This window comes from Octodon degus, unplaced genomic scaffold (assembly GCF_000260255.1).
Source record: "Octodon degus isolate 3935 unplaced genomic scaffold, OctDeg1.0 scaffold00077, whole genome shotgun sequence".
NCBI classification, from domain to species: Eukaryota; Metazoa; Chordata; class Mammalia; order Rodentia; family Octodontidae; genus Octodon; species Octodon degus.
The window spans coordinates 3,464,110-3,478,253 of NW_004524653.1; the positions used below are offsets into that span (position 1 = coordinate 3,464,110).

Here is a 14,144-nt window from a genome sequence, read left to right on the forward strand (position 1 = left end):
AACCGCGGTCCCTGATGCTTTGCCAAGCTTGTTCCAAATAGGTGCTTTAGACCACTGAGCCATCTCTCCAGCCCCAAATTTGATCTTAAAATATACAACAAACATGTAAAAAAATACAATGCTGTCCCAAGCAGCATTTGGGAAACATGATGAGACATAGTATAAAACCACATGAAGTGTTTACATGAAATTCATCTTTAACTGGGTACTATGTATCCTAGCGGCTAAGCCACTAGAACATGCCGCATCCCTTGTTACGGCTTGTGTCTAGGTGTGCCCTCAAAGCCTCATGCAGTCACTGGGGCAGCTTCTGGAGTCTGTGATTAACTCATGATCCAATGATGCGATTGTAGTTGAGTGCCACACCCACCCTGGGGTGCATAATCTGCATACAATAGAAGGAAGGGAGAGGGCTTGCTTGCTGCTGCAGCACCTGCTCCTCCCTTTGCTCTTTGCTACTTTTCCACCACCACGATTGGCTGCCTTCTGCGATGTGCTGCTCTGCCTTGGAGTCAGATGAGTACGGACTGAAACTTCCACTAACTGCCAGCTAAATAAACCCTTCTTTCCTTAATTTGGGGTAATGGGTATTTTGTCCCAGCAACAAGATAAGAGTAACTGACACATTCCTATTCCCTCATGCAGCTTTGTAGAGACCCTACCATCAAATGCTCACAACAGCCATTTCCCATCTGGCACTTCCCCACGGAGAAAGCTCAGGAAACCACAACCTTCTTTTCAGAAGTCTGTTGCCATCCAGCGCCCATTTAGCATGCACCAGTGTGTACTACAGTGACAACTTTATTTCCTTGTCCTGCTCCTCTGGAGGTTAGGTCCCTGGCAACGGAGCTTGAGCCTTTGTATTTCCACACCCCTGGGGTCCAAGAAAGGACTGGGAACTCCCACGAGCTCAGAACAGACTGGCTTAATGAAGAACTGAGCTCATAGCTCGTAGGGACATTTTTCTTCATACATGCTTCAGAGAGAAGACTGGCCTGCCAGAATCCAAAGATGACATGGGTGAGGAATGCTCTTTCATTTTAAAAGGTTTCATGAAGATAATCTAATCAAAATTAAGACTTCAAAAGGGGGAAGAAAGGGAGCAAAGGGAGTATAAAACTGAGCCCTTGTAAATAGTCCTGGAGGGTCCCTTGAACGAACAGATATGTAAAAGAAAATAAAAATATACCCAGTGGAATCTCAGCCATGGGGAAGGGCAAACTTGGGTTATTCATAAGAAAGTGGATATGTCTTGAGATATAAGTGAAATAAATAAGATACCACAGGATAAATATTTCATGGCTTCTGTTATATGAAAAAAAACAATATAAATAAATTAAAGGGCAAAGTAACATGTGATAGGAAATAGGGAGGCAGGCTTTATGAAGAGAGAGGGCATCTTGGAAGGGGGGAGATGGAAGGAAGGAAGGAAGGAAGGAAGGAAGGAAGGAAGGAAGGAAGGAAGGATGGAAGGATGAAAGGAAGGAAAGAAGGGTTCCGTTGCAGTATGTACGTGTATGATCTACGTGCACTAAGCCCCCAAGACGAGTGCAATGATTCTACGTTGCAAACATGTGCTAATAAAAAAATAAAAAAGAAACATTCTGAACATAACAGGTAAGAGTGAGTCCAAGTACTGATTTGGCTAATTGGTAATCTAATTAAATATGATTCCCAATAGCTAACCAGAGCCACAAAACTAATAACTCAGGAACAGCATATAAATCAATAACAAATAATGAAGAGTCATTTTATTGTCACTACTGACTGTCATACAATTGAAACACTCGGAAAGAAAAATCACACAAACCCACGAAAGGACAGATTCAGAGAAGCGCAAGAGACATAGTATCTACAATAGAAAATCATTTTGTGGTACTGACTCCTTTCTGTCCAGCTGTTGAGGGGAAAAAAAGAACGTTGGTATCTATAGAGTATGCCTCAATTAAGCTAAGACTTTCATTTAAAAAAAAAAAAGGAAAAGGAAAAATGTATATCATATTGCAGTTTCCCAACAACCACACAATGAGCCAGGATTTTATGAGCTTCTTCTCTTCATTGTGGCTTTTCCTGCTGCCATTCTGTGGCTTCCCACGTGGATCTGTGGCTGACACATCACAAGAGCACTAAGAATCCTTGGCAGGTACCATCAGTACTCAGACCGGTAGGCAGGAAAAGTCTCTGTTCGATGAAGCTTCAGCGGGCTGGTGACATCTTTTCCATAAAGAACATAAAAGCAAGTTAGGTTTCATCAAAGCTTGCAATCAAGTTAGTAACAAGTACTTACCTAACAGAAATGAACAGCATCCTGTAAATAGCATGTTGTGCTGGGACATTTTTCCTAACACCACTCATGGGGATATGCAAATATGAGTCCTAAGAGATTCCACAATTAACATACTATTTGCCTAGGGCCTTTGTACTGTGAACTCTGTGTACATCTTGAAGTCAACAATTGTTGTTTTAAAATAATTTCGGGTTTGGGATTCAAAGCAAAGACAAAAAAATCAAGAACTATTAACCCTCCTTTGTGAAGTGACATGGGTTAGAATATTTTCTAAAGGGCCACATACTAGTTAGACACTTGCAGCACAAAATTAGCCATTGTTTCTACATAATGAAGGACCATGAAGTTCCAATAAAACTTTATTAAGGAAACCAGACCTCAGCCTGGACTCCTGCCACCCCCAGGCCTCAGTTGGCACATCTTTGTAGGCTCAGCTCTCTGGTTTTACAAAACCAAGATGTCTTACTGCCACCTGCTGCCTAAGGGTTGACACATCCAGAGAAATTCACACTTGCAGTGCCAGAAATTCACACTCATCAGCTCTGAGACTGAACAGAACAGAACAGGCAGGTGAACCTCAGTGCCCAGTGTGAGCATCGAGGGTGCACAGGACAAGGCAGGACAGTGCTGTGGCCAGAGCCACTCACACGGCCCTCCTGCACTCAAAGCAGTGTTATTTTCAATCACCAAACAAGCAAAACAGTGAATGGCTGCTCATGGCTCTAAAAACAATGGATGGTGGCTCGTGGCTCTCAAGCCTAATTTCTGTTTTCACAATCAGCCCTGACTGATATCAGTCCTCAGTCCCAAAGCTCCTCCAATCTTCATGCCAGAAGCATGGATGTAAACAAAGAAGATTCATTTCTGGTCAATGGAAGGAAGAAAAGCATCTACATGCATATGCATATTACTGAATATTAAAAAATCTGCATATTACAGAACATTAAAAAATCTGCAGTGTGCTTTATGAGATCTAAAGCCTTATCTACGATACTCTAATCCCGATACCAAACAATCACAGGCATGATTTTCAGGTTCTTGCAAGTCTTGTCCCAGGACCAAAAGCCACTGACACAACCAATGACACACCACACAACAGTGGGTACTACTGAAGTGTCCCAGAGGATGAGGGCTCGCCTCTGAGCTCCAGTGAGTTTGCATAGCTCCGCTCCTCTCTCTTCAACACACAGACCCTGTCCCAATGGGTGGAAGTCCTAGAAGGGAGCGTCCATACCGCCTTCATTACAGATTGATAATGGTCCTGAATCTAGCAGGGAGGCTAAGTGAAGCTCAGGAGCTGGGTTTGAAAGTGGAGTTCAGCTTAAGCATAGGAAATGGATGAAAGGGTTTTCCATGCAGGTACAGACTCGCTGGCCTGCACAGGCCCAGGCTCCTAGATGGGGTGATACCGTCTGTCAATATTCAAGAGACTGAAGGTTTCACGCAAAGGTGCCAGTTTCTCTGCTGTCTTGGAAAATCAGAAGAAAGCAGGCCCTTTCAACTGCCACATGCAGCACGCGGAAAGCACGTGAGTGTTCTCTCAGATGAGGTCTGCGCTCCCCTTGAGCTTCCCTGGGACCTGCCACCCCCACACCATCCTATCTCACTCACTTCCTGTCCTGGCCTGCTAATCCCCATTGGATTAGCCACCCAGGGTCATCTGTCCTGTCTTTACATTTATCAGCTCCTCCTCAGCGGCTTCTCCTTAGCTGCTATCCTTACAGTGTATGTGAGAGTGGTAGACTCATACTCATGAACAATGTGAACTTCTCTCAAGAAACTACTTCTCCAACAATCTATCCTTGAAATAAATATGCAAACAGCATGGACTGGAACAAACCAATCCTTGAGTGACATTGTGGCTTCAGGGTGCATTTACTTGGAATCACCCACAGGGCAGATTTTCTCTTGCAGGTAAGACTATTTGTTGACAAAAGCAGCAATAGGCTCAGAGCACCAGCGACTGAAGCCATCTCCTCCACCCACCCCCTGCATGGACCTAGGCCTGTGCCTGGGGTCTCTGTCTCTTCGCTCATAGACAGGGAGAGGGTAGGCTTGCTCTTGCAATCCCAGCAGTTGCCAAGTGAGCCCAAAAAGCTCTCTTGGAAGATGCTAGCAAAGAGACACATATTTGGGACCATTCTTTCATCTTCTACCTGATACTGACAGAGGTGGCTATTTTTCATTGGATTTCTTTTAGAATAAGTAGTGCTAGCTTCACAGTTACTCTGGTAGAAGGGCTCTGGGAATACCAGAGCCAGGAGCATCTCGGGCATGAGGGTAGAGGTTCCCATGGCGATGAATGAGAAGGAGGTGAGGGCAGGGGGGAGGAGCACTGTGCTGAGGTCAGACTCCCGCAGCTCGTCACATGCCCGCTGCCTTTCTTGTGCCTTTGCAACTCAGTATTCAAATATGAACCAAATCAAACACTCCTGTGCTCAGTACTCTAGGGGATGCCCAAACACTCAGAAATAAAACATCTTTGTTGAAAGAAGTAGAAGTGGAGGGTGAGACAAACTCTTGTTATGTAACCCAGCCTGGCCTTGGACTTGCTACATAACCCAGGCTAACTTCAAATTCATGCTCCTCCTTGTCTTGACCCACCAAGTGCTGTAATTACAAGCATGTACCACCACGCTGAGCTTAGGAAGAGCAACCTTCGCCTGCTTGCAATGGTACCCAGCTGTCCCTTTGTGCCCTGCAGGTCCTGGTCACCCAGCACCTCCTGCTGTCTCAGTCTCAGCTCATCTCTTCCCTGGAGGCCTCGAGCTGACTCATTTCTCTATGGAGGATGCTTCTTCCCAACTCCCAGCATGGCTGCCTCATCCAGATTGACAAAAGGGCAAAAGTTGAGGCTTCCAAAGGCCACTCCATCCCAAAACGTCCCCTTGTCAGTCTCCGCCAAACCAATGACTTTGTTTTACTTTCTACAAATACTTTAAATCTTTACATTTTAAATTAAATGTTGGCATAATTATTGCCTGTGACTCTCCATCGATAAACTCTAGGAGAAAAGAAGTGTGCCTGGCTAGTGGCCGTGTCTGTCTGCCACCCCCGGCAGTGCATGGCACAAAACAGGTGTCTGATATCCTTTGACTGGGTAATGTGTGAGGAAGTGGATCAATGGACAGAGATGAAAACTTTGAACCTTAGCTACTTAGTACACAAGTAGCGAGAGGAAATAAAATGTCCCAGGGAATTGCTTTGAGTTGTAGAAGGCTCATGTATGTCGGGCGCATATGCAAAGCCTTGCACAGAGCAGGTTCCCGAAGGAGCAGCTTTTGGAAAGCTACTCACCAAATACAGCTTGTCCCCATCCAAGGAACCGACAGGGGATTGCAGCTCTTCACAGGCAGTATGTTTGTGTTTGCTTATTTTAAAAAGGAGAACAGAGGAGTACTGTTCAATTCGATGTACAGAATTTTAGTGGAACTAAAAAAATTACTTGCTGTGTGATATATCAGAGCCCTGAAAATAATGCTTTGTATCCAGAACCTCCAAAAGAAGAATTTAGAATGCAGGATTTCCCCCAAATGTGCTTGACCACAGGACCTTCTGTGGGGGGAAAGGGGGTGCTAAATGCCCATGTCAGCACTCCATGAAGCACCTGTGGAAACCCTGCCCTTACACTTTTATCTAAGGCGTTTCGAAAACGAATCCTGTGGATTTAATGTTAATGAAAATTTGCTGAATGCTTCTCTTTCATAAATGTCTTCCGATTTTCATCCTAAAACCACTTCCCTTGAGGGTTGGGGAGATGGCTCAGTAGAATAAACACTTCCCTGGCAAGCACAAGGGCCTGAGTTCAATCCCTGCTTCTGAAAAAAAAAAAAAAAAAAACACTTCTCATATTGATTTTATACATGGCTGAACACAAAGAGGATTTCCATGTGAAAATCAGAAAATGAAGTGGAACGAGCACAGAATGTAAACTAAATACTGGGTGTCTTTGTGTTCGCCTCGAGAGTCAAAACCAGCGTCTCTACCCACAAGTCAGTAAGAAAATAATTCCAAACTCTGCAAGTAGGTGGCGCGCTAGGACTAAATGTGGGAGGAAAGAAAAATTTTTCTCAAATGAGTTTGATAAATTCTCTCAGAAGGGTTTCTATGAGGCCTACGATTGAGCTCCCAGATCTGCCAGGAAACATCAGCTTTTGCTCTATCAAAACAGGTGACTTTATCCGAAGAATTAGAGCCATAAACCTCAGCAAAACACATAAATTATATTTCACTAACACAGGACTACTTTCTCAATTTCTTTTATTTTTTTAGGGGGTTCCAGGTGGACAAAAAGAGAAGAGGTGGTAACGACTGACAACTACATAAGCTTTTCTCATTATTTATATCAATAACCCAGTCTGGTAAGATAATTTTAGATGGACTGTGTGCATATCTAAAATTCGAATAATTAGAATTTATCTTACTTTCTACTCGCAAAATAAAACCAATGGCCACAGCAGCATCCAAGTAGTAAGATGGATTTTTAAAATATGCAAATGTATTTAAACAGAAGAGAATAAAAAGGCTAATCTTCCTAGTAGCAGGTATATGGCAAAAATTGGTGTACTAGAACTCAAACACCACTCAGAGTGCCGAAGCCACACTGGTAATGAATGACACCTGCGACAGCCTGATCCAACCCTGCTCTGCAGGTGCATCTTGGAAAGGGCGCCTTCTCCTTGGTCCCCACTCAGCCGATCTCTCAGCTCCTCACCAAGCGCTCAGGGGCGGCCACGCCTGCGAGGCGCCAGGCCAGGAAGATGCAGATGAAACACCCACCCCCCCACCCCGGCACCCTCTCCCGCCCACCCTGACTTCACCGCACGCTGGAGCAGCTAGCCACGGCCCCCGTGGCCTCGCCCCGGCCGTGAAATACAGCCCCTCCTAAGGGCACCGAGGAGCCGCGTTTCCTGCACATAATCGGAGATTGCAGTGTAGTTACAGTTCCTAAGCGGGAGGGTGCCTCGCAGTCTGTGGGGTCTGCAGGGATGACCCGATAGGAGCAGGAGGGAACTAGGGCAGCAGGAGGGCGTGGGTGGGGGCAGGGGAGGGGTGCGGCACCCATGGGGAGAGGTGACCATGGGGAGAAGATGAACGGACGCTAGGTGACACAAGCAGACCTGAACCACCAATACCCTTGTGCTTTGCGCTCTGTCATTCCCGCCTGCGCGGGCCGATTAGCGCAGCTTTGCAAGTGCCCTGGGTACCCTTATAGCTCAGGGGTGTAAAGTGCCCACGCAGGTTCTCCTGCCTGGGGTTATTTGTTGATCTGCTTCTAGATTTCGCAGCCATAAGCTCATCCTGTGTGGTGTTAAGTGACCTACGTTGTGCTATAAGAAAGGGCTTGTGCCAAGTGTTCAATCAGACTTGTTATTTTCCCAGTGAGCCAGTCTGTACCCCACCTCAGAACCCCTTTATGGAGGCGAACTCTGAAATTTACTTAAGTCATCAGGGGAACCAGAAGCTGGGATTCCCCATGTTCCCCCAGGGACCTGTCCCCCTGAACAGTGGTTTCTGAGGGGATCAAACAGAACCCCTGAGAGGGCTCCTTCTAGCAGCTGGCCGGCCCCACCCGAGCTCCCTTCTCCAGGGCGAGGGCCCTGGCAAGGTGCATGTCTAGCAAGCCTTCTAGAGACGCTGAGGGTGTCTACCCCAGCACACAGTTTCTCCAAGCCCGGGCCCAGGTCACCCACCCAGACTCTGGGCTCAGCCACACCGTCCATCCTCAAACTCTCTGAGGCTAAAGACTCAAAGATCCGCATTTTAAAGTTTCTCTAGCACTTGGTGATAGACTACTTGAGGACCAGGGCTTTTGGAAGAGGAAGTGCCCTGTGTCCTGAGGCCTAGTGGTGACCTCCGCTGGGGAGGAAGGGGAGTCCCGCACCAGAATGGTCCAGACGGCCCACAGCCCAGCTCACCTTGCAGACGGTAGAGCTGCCCCGTGCTGTGCTGCCGAGTGATGTGCTGCCAGTAGGCGCTGCGGGGCAGGGGCACCATGGTGCTCAGCGAGGCCGCCCGCTCGCTCATCTTCATCTGGAGCTGCAGTCAAAGGAGAGAAAGCAGTTGGTCAGCAATACAGGGGCTGTGAGTCTCTGCCTGAGCAGGGAAGCAGGACCCCAGGGGGTCCTGGGGCTGTGGAGCTAGCTCCTCCTCACACCCACAAGTGGCACCACGGGCAGCGCACAGTGAGCCTTCACCCTGCTGGCTGCGGTGCACTGGGGAGACTCCCTGGAACTCAGCCCAGTCCCAGCAGCCCCGTGGGGCAGAGCTCCATGGCATGCCGCAACCCCGGAGCAGTAGGGCACAGTCCCGTGAGGTGTCTGTCAGAAACCTGATGGAGAATCCATAGAGTATGCTGAGGCGTGCAGCATTATTCCTTGCTCCATTCCAGGGTCTACACTACTTGTTACACATAGTAGGTGTGCACTCAATACTTGCTGAACAGATGGACGATTCCTGAGGGGATACTGAGAAGTAGGAGGCAGGACGACAAAGGACCATGTGACAATGAGGTGGAGCCCCATGAACGAAGCGAGTGGAGAAGTCCCTCCTGTGCTGGGAAGCTGGTGAGCTATCCCTGCTCCTCTGTAAGCTGCTGGAGTTGGGTGTTCTGTCCCTGTCATCAGACATAAACCTTGTCTGCTAGACCAACTGCCTTCCTTTCTCTGCTGGTCACTGTACCAGGTACTGAGGGAGGCAAGGGGGCTCACAGCGCAAGCTCCCCAGCTGGACCAGGAGCAGCCAGCAGCCTGCCCTGGCACCACAAAGGCAGGGGCAGCTCCAGAGAGAGGATGGCCTGGCAGGACAGGCATCAGAACAGTGAAGGGAAAGTGGGGACATGCATACAAGAGGAAGGGGTGCAGCGGAAAGCAGGTCCCAGCCACGTTCTTGCCTGAGCCCTGGTTGTAGACACACTCATGTTGTGGTCTTACTGCACCACTGCACAATGGCTTGTGAAGTCCAAGGCATCCATCTCAGTCTTTTTAAAACATGCATTTATGAATAGGTGGACTTGTCCGGGTTGTTCACTGGGGTACAGCTTTCAATCCACAAAAGCCAGAGGTAACTTAAATATCCTTCACTCTAGGCCTGGCTGACTACGCATACAGAGACAAGGCCATTAGCTGGCCATTGTTTTACCCAAAGACTTAGATCAACTAAATGGGAAACATGCGGACATCATCCAAGAAGGAAACACAGCGAGTCACAGACCACTGTACCCAGGGCAATGCCTCTCCCATGCTCAGATGAGAAATACAGCACTGAACCCTGTGCCAACTAGGTGGTATGAGAGGTGGGAAGAAGGCACCTGCTCAGCCCTGCTTAGCCCACCATGGTCCAGGATAAAGATGCCCTGCTTAGCACATCATGGTCCAGGATAAAGACGGAGATCAGAGCGGCAATGATGGCAGTCGTGAGCCCGGTGAAAATAACCTTCAAAGAAAAGGAAGTCCTGAGGGGATCTGACTGACCTTGGTAGACACAAAAGTAACATTTCTTGTTTTATAGGTCTTACTTGATCTTGGTCTTAGCCATCCAGCAGAAAAGTATAAAAATAAGGTATAAAAAGTAAAGCCATATTAATACACTGAGCTGTTAAAGGCTCAAGTCAACAACTTCTGACATTGCCAGTCCTGCAGATAACCCACTACTATTATGGACTACTGGACTATATTGAATTATTTTGCTGAATTCACACACCTACAATATTTAAATGGCAATGGAATACCCATCTCTGACCAAACTAAACTAAAAAGGGGATATAAATGAAGGACCATTTTGTACCTATATATACAAAATAATTAGGATAGCTACACAGCTACTTTCTCTTAATTCAATAAGAAAGATTTGTACTAATAGTGTTTGTGGACAAGATATCAAGTCTGCATCTTGTACTATGAATAACTACTATGAAGATAACAATACGCAATGTATTAATTATTGCAACTGTCCTACTAACCTGTTTTGAAACTATCTCATTGCTATTTGTTTCTCAATAAAATTAATAAGAAAAAGTAATAATAAAACACTTTCAATAAGGAAAAAAAAAAAGTGTCTTCCTCTACATGGGACTTTGACACTGTAGTTTCAGATACAGTATCTGTACATTTACTTGATAAAGACAAAATTATATGGGACTTCAGGCCTCAGGAGACCAAAACTCACTGTAGTTGATAAGACTCAACATGAGAAAATAGATAATAACCATTCACGCCAAAGATAATTCAATTTACCTATGTTGTATGTACACTTACTGCATTGAATTCCTGGTTCTTACCACAGCAGCACAATTACGCAAATGCATTCCCAAGAGGAATAATAAGGCATTTGTTTCTTAGGCATAGTTTTTCCTAAAAATGCACATTTCAATCAAAAGGTCAGAAAGCTGAGTGTTACAGCAATGGAAGAGCTCAGTGGCCTTTCTGTATATTTGAAAAGTCTCAAAAAAAATTCTTACTAGTGATGTGATGACATTCAGCCTAATTTATACACATGAAGGAAATGAAGGAGGAAAAACCGAATTTAGAAGTACCAATTATTTGATTTTCTTAATATTAATGTAAAAAGATTCTGTTTAATGTAATAAGAATTTTAATGTACAGGGGACACTGGAGGAATAGCCGTCACTTCAAATTATTCACTTCTTTCTTGTAAGTATGTCTGAGCAGCCCAGCTTGGTTTTGGGGGTTTTCAGGGGGGGAAGTGGTTTTTTGTTGTTGTTGTTTTGCTTTGTTTTGTTTTTATTTTAGGGAAGGATCTACAGGGTGTTCAGGGTCTCACTGCATAGATCTGACTAGTAGTGATCCTCCTGCTTACAGCCTCCCAAGTGCTGGGATTACAGGTGTGTGCCACCACGCATACTCTCAATCACCACCTCAGCATGCCCCAGGGGAGGTGCCACCATGGCAGGCCGGGGGATCAAACCGCTGGCCCCTGTATCTGCTTAAGCAGGCACTTTAGTCCACTGAGCTATTTGGACAGCCCTTGACTATATTTTTAGAAAGCTTATTTAGGAGCCAAAAGGAAACGATACTAATGCCGTGTTTTACAGAAGACGGTCCCAAGCCTCACTCTGTACTTACTCCTCTTCAGCCTTTTAATAGAATATCTAACTTGATGAAAAGAACATTTTAATTGTACTTGGAGAAAAATGATGAGAAAGGCCTTCTCGTTACCAATGGAAAATGTCAGAATAATTCCACCAGGGTGAGGACTCAGAAAGCCCTCTGCGACAACATAGCTGGGAAGTCGCCCTCGCTTATTCCCGTGTTCCTGCAAGTCACTAAAGTGAGTGAGCGTCAGGTGAATGGGCCACATGCATCCCTCAGAAAGTACAAACTAGCACCCATCCATGGAGGACGTGAACCTGGGTGACCCAGACTCTCAAGAGAAAGCATGTAGTCTTTCCCTTTGGTAAAAATACTCCGTACACTTCTTCTGGCTTGACTAACATTTTTTTCAGTAAACGTAATACATTCACATTGAAAAAAAAAAATTACCCCCAAATAACAAAATTAGAATATATAGGGATTCATGCCCCAGAGGGATTCTTCAAAACTCTCCTGGCCACCATATTGTGGGGGAGGTCAGCTTGGGTGACCATGCAAACAGTAAACACAGGCCTACATGCCACCAGGAATAATGTCACCTTCGAGGAACACTTGGCCAGGTAAGGGAGGATGGAGACTGTGGGGGTGCAAAAGCCTCATGGGTGGGGAAGTGACTGGGTCAGGTCGTTGGGGGCAGGGCTAGTGGAAGAGGGGGATCACTGCGGACCTAGCGTGGGCAGGGACACCAGTTCCCCAGCCCTGCCTTCTCCCTGCTTCCTGGTTCCCATGAAATGAGCAGCTGTACCCCACCCAGGCCCTTCCACTGTGCCTGCGCTGTCTCCGAGCCCATCAGGTGTAGCATGAATCCTCTAAAAATCATGGGCTAAGACACGAGGAGTTCTCAGCTCCTGTAAGTTTTACTCCTGGGATTTGTCCTTTCAGAATTGAGTACAGCTCAGACAGCTGGACTGAGGAAGTCCGGGTGACAGAGGCACAGGAAGGGCTCCTTTATAGAAGCTGGGCACTACAGGACAAGCTGCCTGTTGAATGAGACTGAACAAGACAGGACACCTTCCTTTGCAGAGAAAGCGCTGGAGTCTGCTCGCCTCTGATCAGCTCACAGTGGAGTGGGGAGAGCCCACTGTACAGTCGTTTATTTAAGGTGCCTTTCTTTCCAGCCTGAAATTGCAGTTCTGCTCCCATATATCCGGGTTTCCGTCACCCAGGAAAAGTCTGGTGCACTCCAACACAACCTGACACACCATCTGGCCAATATTATTATCTTTATTTACTCTATGGTTGCGCTGGAAGTAGTAGATTGAAATGAACTCACTAGAATTCCAATAACTAAAAGTTGTTTGTGGGGAATCGAGGCTGTCCTGAGTCCAGCCATGCAGATGGCTATCCAGAACAAAGGTCTTATCGCTTCTCGGCCTTTTGGCTAAGATCAAGTGCAGAACAAAGGTCTTGACCCAGGACCCAACCCTAGTTTTATTCATTTGCGAAGAAGGGAGTGGCTGGAGGACGAGTGACCCTAAGAGTGGCAGGAAGTGGGTAAGTGCTGTGATCTGGGCTGGGTGGGAGGCCTGAAAGCACCTCTGCAACATGCAGAAGGAGGGACCTGTGTGACACAAGTGATACAGTAGCTAATGTGGTGGGGTTGGTGCTTCAGCTCTGATGCGTAAGCCTCCAAAGCCCCAGGAAGTAACAGCCTCTATTGTGAGGCTCCATCCCAGCTGACAGAGTGGACCCTTGGCTCTTCTTGGCTCACACAAGGGAACAACAGGATGGGGACACTGCCTGCCATCTTCAAAGACCACACATCAGCACCTCTGCTGGACCAATATGCATTACTTAAAGCTAATCAAAGAGATAAGGAAAAGTCCCAGCCAGCTCTGCACACAGCAGTGCATGGAAACAGGGTCAGGTTCAGCCCAAATGGAGACAACTGCTCCTCATTCAAGGAGAACCACCCAGGTGGTCCTCCACACCTACCAGGTATCTCCTACCTCTGTACTTATTCTGATCCTTTCATCATTTTTGCAACAGCTGCTAAAAGAGTGTGCCTCCAACTGCAGACCAGCATCTCCCATAAAGAAGGAATCAAAGTGTTCATTTTTGAGTCCATGACATCTAACTTGGATCCCAGAGGCTAATAAATGTGTGAGGAGTAATTTGAATGAATCCACGCTTTGTCCAACTGAAGGGCAAGAGACAGTTTTCAGAAATAAATTCCTTGGAATGCAGCCAATGAGAAGCACTCTTAACCCACCACTGAATTCACCCTGAGACTTGAGGTCCAAGCCAAATGGATCTGTTGGAGTGGCTTTGGAGGAACAGGACGACAAGACCGTGCTCTGCTGGGCAAGTGGTGAACTGAAGCACAGTGAGCAGGACCTGTTCCTGGGCCCACGTGCAGTTGTTTGGGACAGTCCAATCATGGGGGTCTTTAGCTCTGCACGGGACCCTGCACTGGCAATGGCAGCTCGAGATCCCATCAGGGAAGGAAGGGTAAGTCTTCATGAAATTCAAACAAGTGCCTCAAGCTCTTCAGCACTTGATCTTTCCCTATACAGCAGCCTCCATGCAGAATTCTTCCTAACCCCATCTGAGTGAGTCCTGGGGCTGCCAAGCAGTCAGCTCCTGTAATCAACCAGGGGAGAAAAAAGCGTCATGTTGCTGGGACAGAGAAGTTGGCCATGGATTAGGAGGTCCCAGGTCACTTTATTTATCTCACAGTCTGAAGAGGTTTCAATCCATAATCTGCTGGCTCCAAGGCAGAAGGACATCTGTTCATGGCAGTGGAA

The 14,144-nt window shown here is 46.7% G+C and overlaps 1 protein-coding gene across 1 annotated transcript in view; it reads right to left on the reverse strand.

Annotated features, from left to right (window-relative positions):
- Positions 1-1,729: 1,729 nt before the first annotated feature.
- The window catches only part of Dok5 (docking protein 5), a 201,018-nt gene continuing 188,603 nt past the window's right edge, over positions 1,730-14,144 (reverse strand). Inside the window, exons 7-8 of the mRNA XM_004636018.3 lie at positions 8,206-8,326; positions 1,730-2,214 (exon numbers count right to left, since the gene is read on the reverse strand). Of these exons, the coding sequence (XP_004636075.1) occupies positions 2,150-2,214; positions 8,206-8,326 (186 nt within the window). The 3' untranslated portion in view covers positions 1,730-2,149. The remainder of the gene's footprint in view (positions 2,215-8,205; positions 8,327-14,144) is intronic.